The 17,307-nt window shown below is 44.2% G+C and overlaps 1 protein-coding gene across 1 annotated transcript in view; it reads right to left on the bottom strand.

The window, feature by feature from the left end:
• myo10 (myosin X) overlaps positions 1–17,307 on the bottom strand; it is a 457,994-nt gene that overhangs the window by 43,629 nt on the left and 397,058 nt on the right. The window contains exon 35 of the mRNA XM_059653796.1: positions 9,268–9,565. Coding sequence (XP_059509779.1) covers positions 9,268–9,565 — 298 coding nt within the window. The remainder of the gene's footprint in view (positions 1–9,267; positions 9,566–17,307) is intronic.

Below are 17,307 nucleotides of genomic sequence, written 5' to 3'. Positions count from 1 at the left end.
GTTTACCCAATTCTATATAGCTTCAACATCCAAGGTTTGCTGGATTTCTTTGTTCCACCCTTTATCTCTATATTTATCCTCTATTGTTTATACAGGAACATATTGAGCTTTAGTGAAGTATCAACTCCAGCTCAGAGTCCACTCTGGCCAAATCATACCTGATCTTATTAAAACCAGCCTACCCTGGTTTAGAACTTTGATTTCATGCCCATCTTTGTCCTTTTCCATAACCATCTTGAATCTGAGTTATAATGGCTACCTGTGAAATGCTTCCCCATTTATACCTCCACCATTTGCCCAGCTAGGGCCAGCCCTCTCTTGTAGTGTCTTCTACCTAATGACTGAAAAAATCTTTCCGAGCTGCATTTGAGGAATTCCATTTACTCTCAACCCTTTACACTATGACAACCCAGTCAATGTTAGGAAAGTAGAGATCCCCTATCATTACCTTATTACTTTTACAGTCCTCTGAAATGTACCTGTTTTTGTATTTCTGACAATGTTGGAGCCAATAGTACACTCACATCAATAATGATTGCTCCTTTTTGGTTTTTAGGTCCTATCCTAAAAACCAAAAAAGCTTGGGCATCATGGTGGCTCAGTGGGTAGCACTGCAGCCTCACAGCACCAGGGACCCGGGTTCGATTCCAGCCTTGGGTGACTGTCTGTGTGGAGTTTGCACATACTCCCCATGTCTGCATGGGTTTCCTCTGGGTGCTCCAGTTTCCTCCCACAGTCCAAAGACCATGCTAACTTCCCCATAGTGTTCAACGGCATGTGAGTTATAGGGGAATGGGTCTGGGTGGGATGCTTCAAGGGGTGGTGTGGACTTGTTGGGCCGAACGGCCTGTTTCCACACTGTAGGGAATCTAATCTAATCCATACCTTCTAAGCTTTCAACCCTCTTTATTGCTATCATTGATACCCTGTTCAATACTGTCATACCCCCTCTTCTTTTACCTCCTTCTCTGTCTTGCCTCTTTAATCAATATCCTGCAGTACTGAGTTGTCAATCCTGCTTTTTTCTCAACCATGTCTCAGTGCCATCATCTTCCATGAGTTAATTTGAACTGTCAATCCATCTGCCTTTGTCATCATGACTTCTTGCATTAAAATAAACACTATCCAGCTTTGTCAAATTAACGTGTGGCTTAACTGGCCTATATTTCCAATTATTCTTGATTTACTTGCTATCTCTTGTAGACCTGGCTGTGCACCTCCCACTGCTCAACCAACTCTCAGGATCCCAACCTTCCCTGACAGCACAAGCAAACCTCACTGCAAGGTTAAAATTGTGATCAGAGATAATGCGAACTGCAGATGATGGAGAATCGAAGATAACAAAGTGTGAAGCTGGATGAACACAGCAGGCCAAGCAGCATCTCAGGAGCACAAAAGCTGATGTTTCGGGCCTAGGCGCTTCATCAGAGACTCTCTGAGTCTCTCTGATGAAGGGTGTAGGCCCGAAACGTCAGCTTTTGAGCTCCTGAGATGCTGCTTGGCCTGCTGTGCTCATCCAGCTTCACACTTTGTTATCACACTGCAAGGTGCCAGTTTCATTCTGGTTCAGGCAGAAACTGCCCACCTTGTACAGATCTTACCATTCCTAAAATGGGTGCTGATATCCCAGGCATCTAAATCTCCCATCCTAAACCATCTCTCCAGTCTGTAGTCAAAGGCTTCCTCCTTGTTATTTGCCATACCACAAACTTTGGTCATCTGCTGTTGATCAATAGAAATGTATGACTTTCCATTGGTCAGACCCTGGACTCCTCCCACTCCAGTGGCCTCTTTCCAAAACAAAGATTTCTTTGTAGCGTAAAATATCCAGTAAGATAGCAGTTTCTTTATGGTAGATATATCAATTGATACTAACACTGACAGAAACTGGAGCACATTCACCTGCACACTCCCTCTGTTATAGAGTTACATAACATTTGGAGATAGACCCTTTAGCCCACCATGTCAATGCCAATCAACAAACACCAAAGCTTCACTAATATAATTTACCTCTAGCTGGACTACTGCCTACAATGTGATCAGAGATAATGGGAACTGCAGATGCTGGAGAATCCAAGATAACAAAGTGTGAAGCTGGATGAACACAGCAGGCCAAGCAGCATCTCAGGAGCACAAAAGCTGACGTTTCGGGCTCTCTGTCTAGGCCCGAAACGTCAGCTTTGGTGCTCCTGAGATGCTGCTTGGCCTACTGTGTTCATCCAGCTTCACACTTTGTTATCTTGTACTGCCTACAATGCTCTGGCATTTTAAGTATTCAAGATGCTTCTTACATGTTGCAAGAGTATCTGCTTCCATCACCCACTCATGCAGTGCTTTCCGTATTTCTACCATCATCTAGCCAAAAGACTTTCTTCTTCAGATCTCTTCTAAATCACTTGCTGCTAACGTTAAACCAATGACTTCTGGTCTTTGACATGAGGGCAATGGGGCAAGAGTCTTACGATCTGTCTATATCTCAATTTTGTACATTTCAATCAGATCCCCCTGACACACACAACCCCTCACTCCCCACCAGCCCCTTCCACTCCAAGGAAAGCCAATCCAGCTTGGCCATAACTGAAACAATTCATCCCCGGCTACAACCTGGTGAGTCTTCAGTTTAGTCATATCCTTCTGTTAGCACGGCGACCAAAACTGCACACAATATTCCGTCTGTGACCTAATGGATGTTTTACAAAGCTGTAAAAGACTTCCTTGCTCTTATATTCTATGCCATGGCCAATGAAGGCAAACAACCCGTATGTCCTTTTCACCACCCTATCGACTTGCACTAACAACATTAGGGAATTATGGTCTTGCACAACAAGGTCCCTCTGTTTCTCAGTACTCCCTTGGGATCTGCTATTCATTGTGCAAATCCTTCTCTTACTAGACTTTCCAAAATGGATCATCATACACTTATCAGGATCAAATTGCTCCGTGCAATGTACCGGCTGATCAACATTAGACTGCAGCTTGACACCATCCTCATCTAATCGCTAGTGTAGATGCAGATCATTTGGCCCATCAAGTCCATGTACTCCCCTGTAACCCTGCACGCCCTCTGGCTAACCCACCTAGCCTGCACATCCCTGGGCATTATGAACAATTTTGTGTGCCAATACCATGGTTTTAAGAGGTGTATTTTGTCTTTTTTTTGTTATGAAGAAAGGTTGTGACAGAAGTGATGGGTAGTCTGCTCCAAAGCCAATAAAGTGAACAGTCTGTGAAGCCGTGGGTTTTTTTTGAGAAATTGGAACAATTCAAACAGCCTAAATGGGTGTAGTCAAGCTCCCACAGAAGCAGGATTTTAGTTTTTCAGTAGCAATTTCTGGAATCTTGAAGCTGGAGTTAGAAGCTGCAGTACACCTCTCTTTGCTACTCTCTCTCTTTGAGTTTTCTCTTGATGTGTTGACCTCCTGGTCTGGAGGTTTGGATATGAGACAATCTATTTTACTGAATTTGCCTTTTCCAAGGATGCGTTTATGGGATGTTATTGGAACAGTTACTGTTTAGTAGGTAAATAATCTATTATTCTGTTAAGTTTTCCAAAAAGATATTCCAATTTCATCTTTCTTTTTAACAAACACTGCACATGGACAGCAGTGAATTGAGGGGAATGTAGGTTAGGTTATTTTATTTTTGGATAAGGATTATTCCACGGCACAACATCATGGGCCAAAGGGCCAGTACTATGCTGTACTTATTGATGTTCTATGTTCTAAAGCGTGAATCTGGATGAACACAGCAGGCCAAGCAGCATCTCAGGAGCACAAAAGCTGACTTTTCAGGCCTAGGCCCTTCATCAGAGAGGGAAATGGGAAGAGAGTTCTGAAATAAATAGGGAGAGGGGGGGAGGCGGCCTGAAGACGGATAGAGGAGAAGATAGGTGGAGAAGAGAGTGTACGTGGGGAGGGAATAGGTCAGTCCAGGGAGGACAGACAGGTCAAAGAGGCAGGATGAGGTTAGCAGGTGGGAAATGGAGGAGTGGCTTGAGGTGGGAGGAGGGGATAGGTGAGAGGAAAAACAGGTTAGGGAGGCAGGGACGAACTGGGCTGGTTTTGAGATGCAGTGGGGGGAGGGGTCGAACTGGGCTGGTTTTGGGATGCAGTGGGGGATGGGGAGATTTTGAAGCTGGTGAAGTCCACATTGATACCATTGGGCTGCAGCGTTCCCAAGCGGAATATGAGTTGCTGTTCCTGCAACCTTCGGGTGGCATCATTGTGGCACTGCAGGAGGCCCATGATGGACATGTCGTCTAAGGAATGGGAGGGGGAGTTAAAATGGTTCGCGACTGGGAGGTGCAGTTGTTTATTGCGAAAAGAGTGGAGGTGTTCTGCAAAGTGGTCCCCAAGCCTCCACTTGGTTTCCCCAATGTAGAGGAAGCCACACTGGGTACAGTGGATACAGTATACCACATTGGCAGATGTGCAGGTGAACATCTGCTTAATATGGAAAGTCATCTTGGGGCCTGGAATGGGGGTGTGGAAGGAGGTGTAGGGGCAGGTGTAGCACTTCCTGCGGTTGCAGGGGAAGGTGCCGGGTATGGTGGGGTTGGAGGGGAGTGTGGAGCACACAAAGGAGTCACGGAGAGAGTTGTCTCTCCGGAAAGCAGACCAGGGTGGGGATCGAAAAACATCTTGGGTGGTGGGGTCGGATTGTAGATGGCGGAAGTGTCGGAGGATGATGTGTTGTATCCGGAGGTTGGTGGGGTGGTATGTGAGGACGAGGGGGATTCTCTTAGGGCGGTTATTGTGTGGGCGTGGTGTGAGGGATCTGTTGCGGGAAATGCGGGAGACACGGTCAAGGGCGTTCTCGATTACTGCGGGGGGAAGTTGCGGTCCTTGAAGAACGTGGACATCTGGGATGTGCGGGAGTGGAATGCCTCACCCTGGGAGCAGATGCGGTGGAGGCAAAGGAATTGGGAATAGGGGATGAAATTTTTGCAGGAGGGTGGGTGGGAGGAGGGTATTCTAGGTAGCTGTGGGAGTCGGTGGGCTTGAAATGGACGTCGGTTTCTAGCTGGTTACCTGAGATGGAGACAGTGGGGTCCAGGAAGGTGAGGGATGTGTTGGAGATGGCCCAGGTGAACTTGAGGTTGGGGTGGAAGGTGTTGGTGAAGTGGATGAACTGTTTGAGCTCGTCTTGGGAGCAAGAGGCAGTGCTGATATAGTCATCAACGTAACGGAGGAAGAAGTGGGGTTTGGGGCCAGTGTAGGTGCGGAAGAGGGACTGTTCCACGTCACCTACATAGAGGCAGGCATAGCTTGGGCCCATGCAGGTACCCACGGCCGCCCCCTTTGTCTGTAGGAAGTGGGAGGAATCGAAAGAGAAGTTGTTGAGGGTAAGGACGAGTTCGACTAGGCGGATGAGAGTGTCGGTGGAGGGGGACTGGTCGGGCCTGCGGGACAGGAAGAAGTGGAGCGCCTTGAGGCCATTTGCATGAGGAATGCATGTGTATAGGGACTGGACGTCCATGGTGAAAATGAGGTGTTGGGGGCCAGGGAATTGTAAGTTCTGGAGGAGGTGGAGGGCGTGGGTGGTGTCACGGACATAGGTGGGGAGTTCCTGGACCAAGGAGGAGAAAATGGAGTCCAGGTGGGTGGAGATGAGTTTGGTGGGGCAGGAACAGGCGGAGACAATAGTTCGACCAGGGCAGGCGGGTTCGTGGATTTTGGGAAGGAGACAGAAACGGGCAGTGTGGGGTTGGGGAACAAGGTTGGAGGCTGTGGGTGGGAAGTCAACTGAGGTGATGAGGTCACGGATGGCATTGGAGATGATAGTGACGTCCAGTCCCGATACACCTGCATTCCTCATGCAGACGTAGTAGTGTAGCATTTCCTGCGGTTGCAGGGGAAGGTGCCGGGTGTGGTGGGGTTGGAGGCAGTGTGGAGCGAACAAGGGAGTCAAGGAGAGAGTGGTTTCTCCGGAAAGCAGACATGGGTGGGGATGGAAAAATGTCTTCGGTTGTGGGGTCGGATTGTAGATGGCGGAAGTGTCGGAGTTTGATGCGTTGTATCCGGAGGTTGGTGGGGTGGTGTGTGAGAACGAGGAGGTTCCTCTTTGGGCGGTTGTGGCGGATGTGGGGTGTGAGGGATGTGTTGCGGGAAATGCGGGAGACGCGGTCAAGGGCGTTCTCGACCACGTGGGGGGAAAGTTGCGGTCCTTGAAGAACTTGGACATCTGGGATGTGCAGGAGTGGAATGCCTCATCGTGGGAGCAGATGAGGCGGAGGCGGAGGAATTGGGAATAGGGAATGGAATTTTTGCAGGAGGGTGGGTGGGAGGTGGTGTATTCTAGGTAGCTGTGGGAGTCGGTGGCCTTGAAATGGACATCAGTTACAAGCTGGTTGCCTGAGATGGAGACTGAGAGATCCAGGAAGGTGAGGGATGTGCTGGAGATGGCCCAGGTGAACTGAAGGTTGGGGTGGAAGGTGTTGGTGAAGTGGATGAACTGTTCGAGCTCCTCTGGGGAGCAAGAGGCGGCGCCGATACAGTCATCAATGTAACGGAGGAAGAGGTGGGGTTTGGGGCCTGTGTAGGTGCGGAAGAGGGACTGTTCCACGTCTGACTCCACTCAATATCTCTTTCTCCCATCCCCATACTTAAACACACCCTTGTCTTGCTGGGAAGACATCTGAGGAAGAAAACACCGGCCATACGTTCTTGCAACTGAATTGCAAAATCTAAGGGCACAAATACTATCCACTCTCATGAAAATTGCTATTGGTCTATCCTATATCTTCGCAAACTAGGCAGCCTGTTGACCTGCCGTCCACTCAAACTCTCAGAAACTGAAACTTCAGCTCACAGCCAATTAAGTTCCCCTGCCTATGATATCTCCCTCCCTTTTCGGCCTAATTAAATACTGCTCAAACTGTGCAATTGTTTTTTGCTTATTATGTGTGTTTTACTGCTAATTACTTACCTGCTAACACTTACAGCAATAAAACTTGTTATTTATAGACCTGTCAGTTTTATTCAGATTGTGATCATATCAGTGCATTCTCTATTTTTATCTGCTGTGTCATAGGTTGAACACTGATTTCCTCACCCCAGAGAATAACGGACCAGTAGTCAGCACTTCTGCAAGTTGCATGGATTCCAGCTCAAGGATATATGTGAAACTGATGCTTGTTTTCAGATAATGTCACTAAGCAACAGCACGCAATTGAGAAAAGGGATTGGTTTTCTGTTGTCCCAAGTAATGCTGACCACCAACTTGAAGATCTCAGTGGTCAGGTAGTCTGAGTATGTACTTATGTGGGACACCAGAGATACGTTCTGGAATGAGAAGTGAAGCCACTGATGTTAATTCTCTGGCTACAATTAAATAGAGAGGCATGGAACCAGGTGAATCCAGTATCACCCAATGGGTTGATGGTGGGAAGGTATTGCAGGAGTTGAAAAGATTGAAAAGAATAAAGAGAAGCAATATTTTTTCCCTTCTGAAACACGTGGGTTTCATTTATGATGTGCATGACAGCAGTTTTGATAATATGGTGGTGGAACAAACCTATAACTGACAGTAATAAACTGAAGGGACAATGTGGCATTTATTTATTTTGAATTCTAGTAAACACATTTTGAAATTGACAGGGTAGATAATGTGGCATGACTGCAGGATATGGGAGCTTCTGGATACCAGTATGACCCAAAGCAAGGATGACTCCAGTAAGTGTTTGCAGCTGCAGGAACTTTGACTAAGATCAGTGGTTTCAAGGTTACAAACACAGTGATGCATCAGAGAGGATAAGAATTACCTGGACACTATATTCAAGGAGGTGGTCATACCCTGTAAGATAGGATCATCTGATTTGTCAGTACTCAGGAACAGGAGTGTGTGACTGTGTGAGACAGGTTCAGAGTGCAGAAGTCTCAGCTGCAAAAGATATGAGATCTTTCCAACTTGTCTGGATGAGAGAGAAGGCTGTAGGATCGATCGGTTGCATACAGTTCCAGTTACCACACCACCTGAAGTATGTGGATGCACTGGAGAGAGTACAAGGTTTACCACAATATTGCCTGGTATGGGGGATTTTAGCTATGAAGGACGGTTCGATAGACTGGTTTGTTTTCATTGGACTGCAGGAGGTTGAGGGGTGACCTGACGGAAGTTTATAAAGATTGTGAATGGCATGGCTAGAGTGGAAAGCATGAAGCTTTTTCCTGGGATGGAGGGGTCAATTACCGGGGTACACAGATTCAAGGTGCAAGGGGAAACAAGTTTAAAAGAGACATGCAAGGCACGTTTTTCACACAAAGTGCAAACACTCACTGGTGAGTGCCTGGACCACACTCTCAGAGGTGTTGGTGAAAGCAGACACAACAGCAGCATTGAAGCAGCACCTGGATGAATAGGAAGGGAATAGAGGGAAACAGATCCTGTAAGTGAAGACAGTTTTAGTCAGAAGGACAACATCTGTCACCCAGGCTTAGAGGGGGATTGCGGTGCTGCGTTGTCACTTGTTCTAGTTACTGACCACAGAACCATGGGACAGGAAATCATTAACATCAGGGGATCATAAAGGAATGTAGTGGTAGTACAGAGCTGTATAATAAAGGGGATTGCCACTGTTCACTACACCAAACGGTCTTGCCTGACTCTTCAAACAAAGGGAATAGCTACTTTCTATTCACTCTCTCCATACCCTCATAATCTTGTATATGTTGATCACATCCCTCCTCAATCTTTTCTGCTCTAAAGAAACCCTACCTAGTCTCTCCTTATAGCTCGATTTCTCCATCCTTGGCAACATGCTAGTGAACCTCCTTTGTACCCCATTAGTGCTATGATATTATTCCTGTAGTGAGGTGACACAGGACTCCAGGTGTATCCTGACCAACACTCTGTAGAACTCCAACATTACCTCCTTGCTGTTATACTCAATGCCACGAGTGATGAAAGCAAGTGTCCCATATGCCTTCTTGGCTATCCTATTCATATAGTCTGCCAATTCAGAGGGGGATTATTGGGGTATTTGCTGAAAGAAGCCTCCCTTGTAGGGAATTCTATGACCAAAGAAATTTTTTCTCTCAAAGGGTCATGAAATTTTGGGATTCTCTAAGCCAAAGTGTTGTAGAGGTTAAGTCATCCAATATATTCTAGGATATCAGAAAGAATTTAGAACCACTGGGGAGTCAAAGGATATGCAAAGTTGTGACGAAGATGAGATCAGTGTTGAACAGCACCACATGCACGAGCATGTCTTATTTCTTAAATGATATTTTTATCCTGGATTGAATGAGTTGATGATGTGATATTTGCCTTTTGAGGTGGAATTTGAGGTATCTCAGGACAGTGCGGCTTGGCATAAATGTACAACTCATGCAGGTAAGTAATTGCCAACTGCGCAAGTTGCACTCGCTCCTCGGTTGGGGCACTTTGTTCGTCTGTTTGATAAGTTGGCAGTAGAGTTCATCCTGTAGAGATCGCAGATCTTTCCCAGTCTGCAAAATATCCTGCATGATGGGAACTGGATCAGAAACAGACTGCAGTTGATGTAAGGAATTGAAGAGTCTGATGGCTTCGTCCTGTAGGGTTGTATAGCCTTTTTCTTTTAACACTAAAACAAATGGCAGAAATACAGGATTGATATTAGTCAACATCAATATACGTAATAGATGTTGGAAACACTTTCCAAGTTTTATTGTAAAGAAAATGTACAGCTCTCTAATTTCATAGAATCATTGTTATCATAGAATCCATACAGTATGGAAATAGGTAATCCAGCCCAACAAGTCCACACCACCCCTCTGAAGAGCATCCCACCCAGACCTATTCCCCTTGTCTAACCCAAACATCCGTAGACACTACGGGAAATTTAGCATACCCAATCCACCTAACCTGCACATCATTGGACTGTGAGAAGAAACCGGTGCACCCAGAGGAAACTCACACAGACATGGAGAAAATGTGCAAACTCCACACAGACAGTCACCTGAGGGTGGAATCGAACCAGAGTACAGGCACTGAGAGACAGTAGTGCTAACCACTGAGCCACCTTGCTGGCGTCATGGTGGAAGAAATGGGAGATTTTCTTGTACATGCCCTTTTACACTGTTGAGTGGATAATGAAAAATTGAATCAGAGTAGATGCCAATTTAAGAACTTCCTCAATCTTCTTGGTGTTGAAATAGGACAGTTGAGGAACATTTAGGGGATAGCAACCACAACGTAGTATGGTTCAACTTTGTTCTGGCCAAGGAAAGAGATGACCTGCAAAAGCTGGCTTTAGATTGGGGGAAGGCAGACTTCATCAGAATAAAGCAGAATGTGGCAGCACTAGACTGGGAACAACTCCTTGCAGCTAAGTCTACAGTGGAGCAATGGAGGTATTCAAAAAGGAGCAGGGAAGAGTGCAGGTCCAACATTTTAGAGGAAAACTTATGAGCAATAATTTCAAAGCACCCTAGATGTTGAGGAAAATTTAAGACTAGGTAAAGGAGAGTAGGGTTTTTAGCAAATCCAAAGGATACAATTCAGCTGCAGCCCTACAGGATACAGGAAATGCAGGAAGGATGTTAAAAAAACAATTAGAAGAGCAAAAGGGGGGCATGAGAAAGGATTTGGGTACAAGATTAGAGAGAATCCTAAGATATTTTATAACTACATTAAAAGGGGAAAGGTTAACCAAGGAAAGAAGGCCCGTTACGGAACAAGGGAGCAACCTAAGTGTGAAGCCACAGGACATAAGAACATAAGAACTAGAAGCAGGAGTAGGCCGTTCAGCCCTTCGAGCCCGCTCTGCCATTCAATAAGGTCATGGCTGATCTTTTCTTGGATTCAGATCCACTTACCCACATTCTCACTGTATCCCTTAATTCCGTTATTGTTCAAAAAAATCTACCTTAGCTTTAAAAATGTTTACTGAAGTAGCGTCAATTTCACTGGGCAAGGAATTCCAAAGATTAACAACCCTCTGAGTGAAGAAGTTCCTTCTCAATTCAGTCCTAAATCTGATTCCTCTAATCTTGAGGCTATGCCCTCTTGTTCTACCTTCACCTGCCAGTGGGAACATCCTCTCTACTTTTCTCTAATCTATTCCTTTCGTAATTTTATGTTTCTATAAGATTCCGCCTCAATCTTCTGAATTCCAATGAATATAATCCCAGTCTACTCAGTCGCTCATCATACGCGAACCCCCTCAACTCCAGACTCAACCTAGTGAACCTCCTCTGCACCCCCTTCAGTGCCAGTGCATCCTTCCTCAAGTAAGGAGACCAAAACTGCACACAGTATTCCAGGTGAGGCCTTACCAGCACCTTGTACAGCTGCAACGTAACCTCTCTGCTTTTAAACTCAATCCCTTTAGCAATGAAGGACAAAATTTCATTTGCCTTCTTAATTACTTGTTGTACCTGCAAACCAACCTTCTGTGATTCGTGGATAAGCATAGCAGCATGCTGCAACTTTTTACCATTCAAGTAATAATCCCTTTTACTATTACTTCTACCAAAATGTATGACTTCACATTTATTTACATTGTATTCCATCTGCCACACCTTTTCCCACTCACTCGATGTATCTCTGTTCCTCTGCAAAGTTTCACAGTCCTCTGCACATTTTGCTCTCTACTCATCTTAGTGTCATCTGCAAACTTTGACACCCTGCAAGTGGTCCCCAACTCCAAATCATCTATATAAATTGAAAATAATTGCGGTCCCAACACCGATCCCTGAGGCATGCCACAAGTCACTGATTGCCAGCCAGAAGAACACTCATTTATCTCCACTCTTTGCTTCCTGTTAGTCAATCAATCCTCTATCCATGCTAATACTTTACCCCTAACGCCATGCATCTTTATCTTATGCAGCAGCCTCTTGTGCGGCACCGTGTTGAGGCCTTTTGGAAATCTAGGTACACCACATCCACTGGGTCCCCATTGTCCACCTTGCTCATAATGTTTTCTTGAATTCCAAAAGATTTGTCAAGCATGACTTGCCCTTCATGAACCCATGCTGTGTCTGCCCAACGGGACAACTTCTACAGAGATGCCTTGCTATTTCTTCCTTGATAATAGACTCAAGCATCTTCCCCGGTTAAGCTAACCAATCAATAATTCCCCATTTTTTGTCTACCTCCCTTTTTAAACAGTGGCATCACATTTGCTGTTTTCCAATCTGCTGGGACCACCCCAGAGTCCAGCAAATTTTTGAAAATTACCGCCAGTGTACCTGCTATTTCTCCTGCCATCTCTTTTAGTACCCTGGGATGTATTCCATCAGGGCCAGGAGACTTATCAATCCTTAGTTCCATTAGCTTGCCCAACACTACCTCTTCCATAATAATGATTGTTTCCAGGTCTTCACGTACCTTTGTCTCTTTGTCAATTACTGGCATGTTATTAGTGTCTTCCACTGTGAAGACCGATACAAAATACCTGTTCAATGCCTCAGCCATTTCATCATATCCCATAACTAAATTTCCTTTTTCATCCTTTAAAGGGACAATGTTTACTTTAGCCACTCTTTTTCATTTTATATATTTATAGAAACTTTTGCTATCTGTCTTTATATTCTGTGCTAGTTTTTTTTCTCATGTTCTATCTTGCTTTCCTTTATAGCTCTTTTTGTGGCTTTCTTTTGACCTTTGAAGTTTTCCCAATTTCATGCTGTTTTTGGCCACTTTGTATGCCTTCTCTTTCAATTTGATAGACTCCCTTATTTCCTTAGACCCATGGCAGATTACCCCTTACAGTCCTTCCTTTTCATTGGAATATACTTTTGCTGAGCACTTTGAAAAATTGCTCTGAAACTCCTCCACTGCTCATCAACTGTCCCACCATAAAATTTTTGTTTTCGGTCTACTTTAGCCAAGTCCTCCCTAGAACGTTAGAACGGTGTTGAATGAATACTTCTCTTTGGTCTTAACTCTGAAAAAGGAGAACCCAAGTATGGAATTCAGTAAAAGGGAATGTGAGGAACTTGCAGTTTGGACACGGAAAATGAGGAGGTATTGGAGTCTCCGTCAGGTTTAAAAACAGACAACTCCCCCAGGCTGGATGAATTACATCCCAGAATGCCGTGGGAGGCAAGGCTGGAAATTGCAAGGGTTCCCTAAAAGTAGACACGCAAGTAGGGAGGGTAGTAAAAAAGGCATATGGCATGCTTGAATTTATGGTTGGGGAATTGATTCCAAAGTCAGGGTGTCATGTTGCAGTTTTAAGACTTTGGTTAGGCCACATTTAAGTATTGCACTCAATTCTGGTCGCCACATTACAGGAAGGATGTAATGGCTTTGGAAAGGGTGCAGAAGAGATTTACTAGGATGCTGCCTGGGTTAGAGGGTATGAGCTATAAAGGAGAGTGGTGGGTGCGTGGAATGCGCTGCCAGCGGTGGTAGTAGAGTTAGATACGTTAGGGATGTTTAAGTGACTCTTAGAAAGACACATGGATGGTGGTAAAATGTAGGGTATGCAGCGTAGTTTGATCTTAGAGTAGGATAATAGGTCGGCACAACATTTTGGGCCAGAGGGCCTGTACTGTTCAATGTTCTACATTCTATGACAGGCTAGAAAAACTCAGGTTGTTTCCTCTTGAGCAGCGCAGGCTGAGGGGACACTTCATAGAAGTCTATAAAATTATGAGATGCATAGGCACGTTTGACAGAATCCTTTTCCCAAAGTTGAAATTTGTAACACTACGGGGCATGCATTTAAGATTACAGAGGGCAAATTCAAAGAAGATGTGAGGGGAAATTTTTTACATAGTAGCAGTAGCCTGGATTGCACTGCCAGAGGTACTAGTGGAGGTAGATATAATAGGAGCATTTAAGAGACTTTTAGATAATCACATGAGTATACAAAGAATGGAGGGATATGTCCAATGGCAAACAGAAGGGATTAGTTTCAGTTGGCATCGTGTTTGGCACAACATTGTGGGCCGAATGGCCTGTTCCTCTGCAGGTCTATGTTTTATATTTTTGGAGGTAAATTTTCAATTCCTCTCTGGCCACAGGGGAAGTGCCAGAGGACTGGCGGATGGCTAACATGATACCATTTTTTAGGAAGGGTGGTAAAGATGCACCAGGATATTACAGTCTGCTGAGTGTCAGGTTAGTGGCAGGGAAGCTATTGTAGAAAATTCTGTTGGACTGAATTATACTCACTTGGAAAGGCTTGGGTTAATTAGGGAGAGTGAGCATGGTTTTGGCAGAGGGAGGTCATGCCTAACAAATTTGTTAGAATTTTTTAAAAATGTGATCAAGTGTGGAGATGAGAAAAGTTCAATTGATGTGGTTTATACGGATTTTAGTTTGATGAGGTTCCACATGAGAAACTGATTGAGAAAGTTAAAGCACATAGAATTGATAGAAACTTGACAAGATGGATCAGAAATTAGCTTAGTAATAGGGCACAAAGGATAGTGGTGGAAGGCTGTTTGAGTGATTGGAGGCCAGTGTCCAGTGGTGTACCACAAGGTTCAATATGAGGACCCTTATTGTTTGTTATATACATAAACAATACAAATGAAAATGTGGACAGAATGTTAAGCAAATTTTCAGATGACACCAAGGTTGGTAGAGTGGTTAATAGCAAAAAAGACGGTTGTAGGTTGCAGGTAGCTATAGATGGATTGGTCAGATGGGCAGACCAGTGGCAGATCATAAAAAAGTGTGAGGTAATGCACTTTGGAAGAAGGAACAAGATAAGTGGGTATTTAATGAACGGCAGAACATTGGCCAGTAGCTTAGAGGATCAGACTGATCTTGGGATAATTATGCACATATCCCTGAAACTGGTAGAGCAAGTGAGTCAGATTGTTAAGAAGATATATGGGACACTTGCTTTCATCAGTCATGCCAAAGAGTGTAAGAGCAAGGACCGAAAACTATGTTGCTGGAAAAGCTCAGCAAGTGTGGCAGCATCTGTGAAGGAAAAAACAAGTTAACGTTTCAAGTCCGGCGACCCTTCCTTAGAACTGTACAGTGTGTTGGTCAGGTCACAAGTGGAGTACTGTGTGCAATTCTGGTCACCTCACTACAGGAAGGATGAGATAATATTAGTGGGAGTTAAAAGGAGGTTCACCAGGATGTTGCTTAGACTGGAGAAATTGAGCTATAAAGGAGGGACTTTATAGTTTTCTTTAGACCAGAGAAGACTGAGGGGGAGACATGATTGTGGTGTATAAGATTGTGAGAGGTATAGACAGGGTGAATAAAGAGTAGTTGTTCCCCATGGTTGAGGGATCAATCATGAGAGGGCATAGTTTTAGGGTAAGAAGCAGGAGATTCAAAGGGGATTTCCGGAAAAAGAAACTTTTTCACTCGGCGGGTGGTGAGAATCTGGAATATACTTTTTAGGAGGGTAGCAGAGACTCTAACCCTTACAACATTCAAAAGATACTCGGATGAGTACTTCAAATATCATAACATTCAAGGATATGGGACAAGTGCAGGAAATTAGGTTCAGTGCACTTTTAGTGATAGTTATATCAGTGCAGACTCAATGGGCCTTTTCTGCACTGTATGAATCTGTGAAATGTATACACAGAACATCAAGGGTGGTTTATTAGCAGTTTTAGTGGATTAGTTAGCAGGTACGGCTCCACATCAGCACTAAAAATTGGAATGTCATTATCCTTTAAAGTAATTTGTATTTCTAGTCTTGAAGTTATTGGAGCAAGATTTTGAGTTGATGAGGGCAATGCAGTTGGACTTACAAATAATGCTTGATGGAGTGTATATAACAGACTTGTTGGCAAAGTTAATGCCCACGTAATAAAAGGCAAAATAGCATAATGAAGACGAAGTTGATTGAGTGACAGGGATAGGAGCTGTGGTGAACAGTTGTTGGAATGGAGGGAGGTGTATAATGGAACTCCCCATGGATTGATATTAGGATCACTACTTTTCCTAATCTACATCAAAAAGCCAGAGTTGGATTTTCAAGTGCATGACTTCAACATTTTCAATGACATAAAATCTGGAGGTATTGTGAGTTGACAGCAATAGCTTTCAAGAGAACACTGAGGTTGGTGTGAATAGTCTAACCCCCAGCCATCTAATTTAAATGAGGAGAAGTATGAAATAGTAGTGAGAAGATGACTTAAGTAAATAATTCAATTCTCAAGGAGGTGCATGAGTGGAGAGGTCAAGGATTATTGAAGTGCTCAGTCATTTTGAGAAAGTGGTCAATGAAACATAAAATCCAGAGCTTTATAGAGGTACAGGATATCAAAAAGAAAAAAAAATGTACAAAACACTGGTTTAGCCTCAACTGGAGTACTGCATTTAATTCTGGGCACTGCACTTTTGTAAGGATGTCGAAATATCTGGGAAGATGTTGAACGTGCTCACAGGACTGAAGGAATGAGGGATTTCCGTTGTTTGGTTATATTGAAGGGGTGTAGCCTCAGCTTCTTCTAGAAGGTTGAGTGATTTGAAAGAAGTGTTCAAAATCATGAGTGGTCTAGACAGAAAAGAGGGAAAATAGTGTTCCTTTTGGGTGAGGGAGTTGAGAACCAGAGGATATAAACTGAAAAAGTGAACAGCAAAAGGATCATGAAATAAAACTTTCTTTTAAAAAAGAAATTAGTAGTTAGGATTTGGAATGCACTGCAATGAAGATGATACATATTCAATTGTGGCATTCCAAACGGAATTGGATAAGCATTTAAAAAGAACAATTCATGGTGCAGAGGGCTGTTCTAGGTTACAAAGGGACATTGATAGGATGCAGAGCTGGGCTGAGAAGTGTCAGTTGGAGTTTAACCCTGAAAAGTATGAGGTGATTTATTTTTGAAGGACAAAGAAAGCAGAATAGAGGGTTGATGGAAAAATTCTTGGCAATGTGGAGGAGCAGAGGGATCTTGGGGTTCATGTCCACAGTTCCCTGAAAGCTACCATCAAGGTGGGTAGAGTTGTTAAGAAGGCATAATGGTGTGTTAGCGTTCATTAATAGAGGGGTTGAGTTCAACAGCCGTGAAGTTATGCTCCAGCTATACAAAAGCCTGGTTCGGCCACATCTGGAGTATTCTATCCAGTGCTGGTTGCCTCATTACAGGAAAGACGTGGAAGTGTTGGAAAAGGTTAGAGGAGATTTACCAGGATTTTGCCTGGAATGGAGGGAAGGTCTTAGGAGGAAAGGTTGAGAGAGCTAGGGCTTTTCTCTTTAGAACAACGAAGGATGAGAGGTTACTTGATAGAGGTGTACAAAATGATCAGAGGTATAGATAGAGCGGACAGCCAGAGACGTTTTCCTAGGGTGGAAGTAGCTATTACATGGGGGAATAGTTTTAAAGTGAGTGGAAGTAGATAAAGGGGAGATGTCAGGGGTAGATTCTTTACTCAGAGCAGTTGGGGCAT

Source organism: Stegostoma tigrinum, chromosome 2 (genome assembly GCF_030684315.1).
Source record: "Stegostoma tigrinum isolate sSteTig4 chromosome 2, sSteTig4.hap1, whole genome shotgun sequence".
Lineage (NCBI taxonomy): Eukaryota > Metazoa > Chordata > Chondrichthyes > Orectolobiformes > Stegostomatidae > Stegostoma > Stegostoma tigrinum.
The sequence above is the reverse complement of the archived record's forward strand: the minus strand, read 5'-3'. Positions and strand labels throughout refer to the sequence as shown.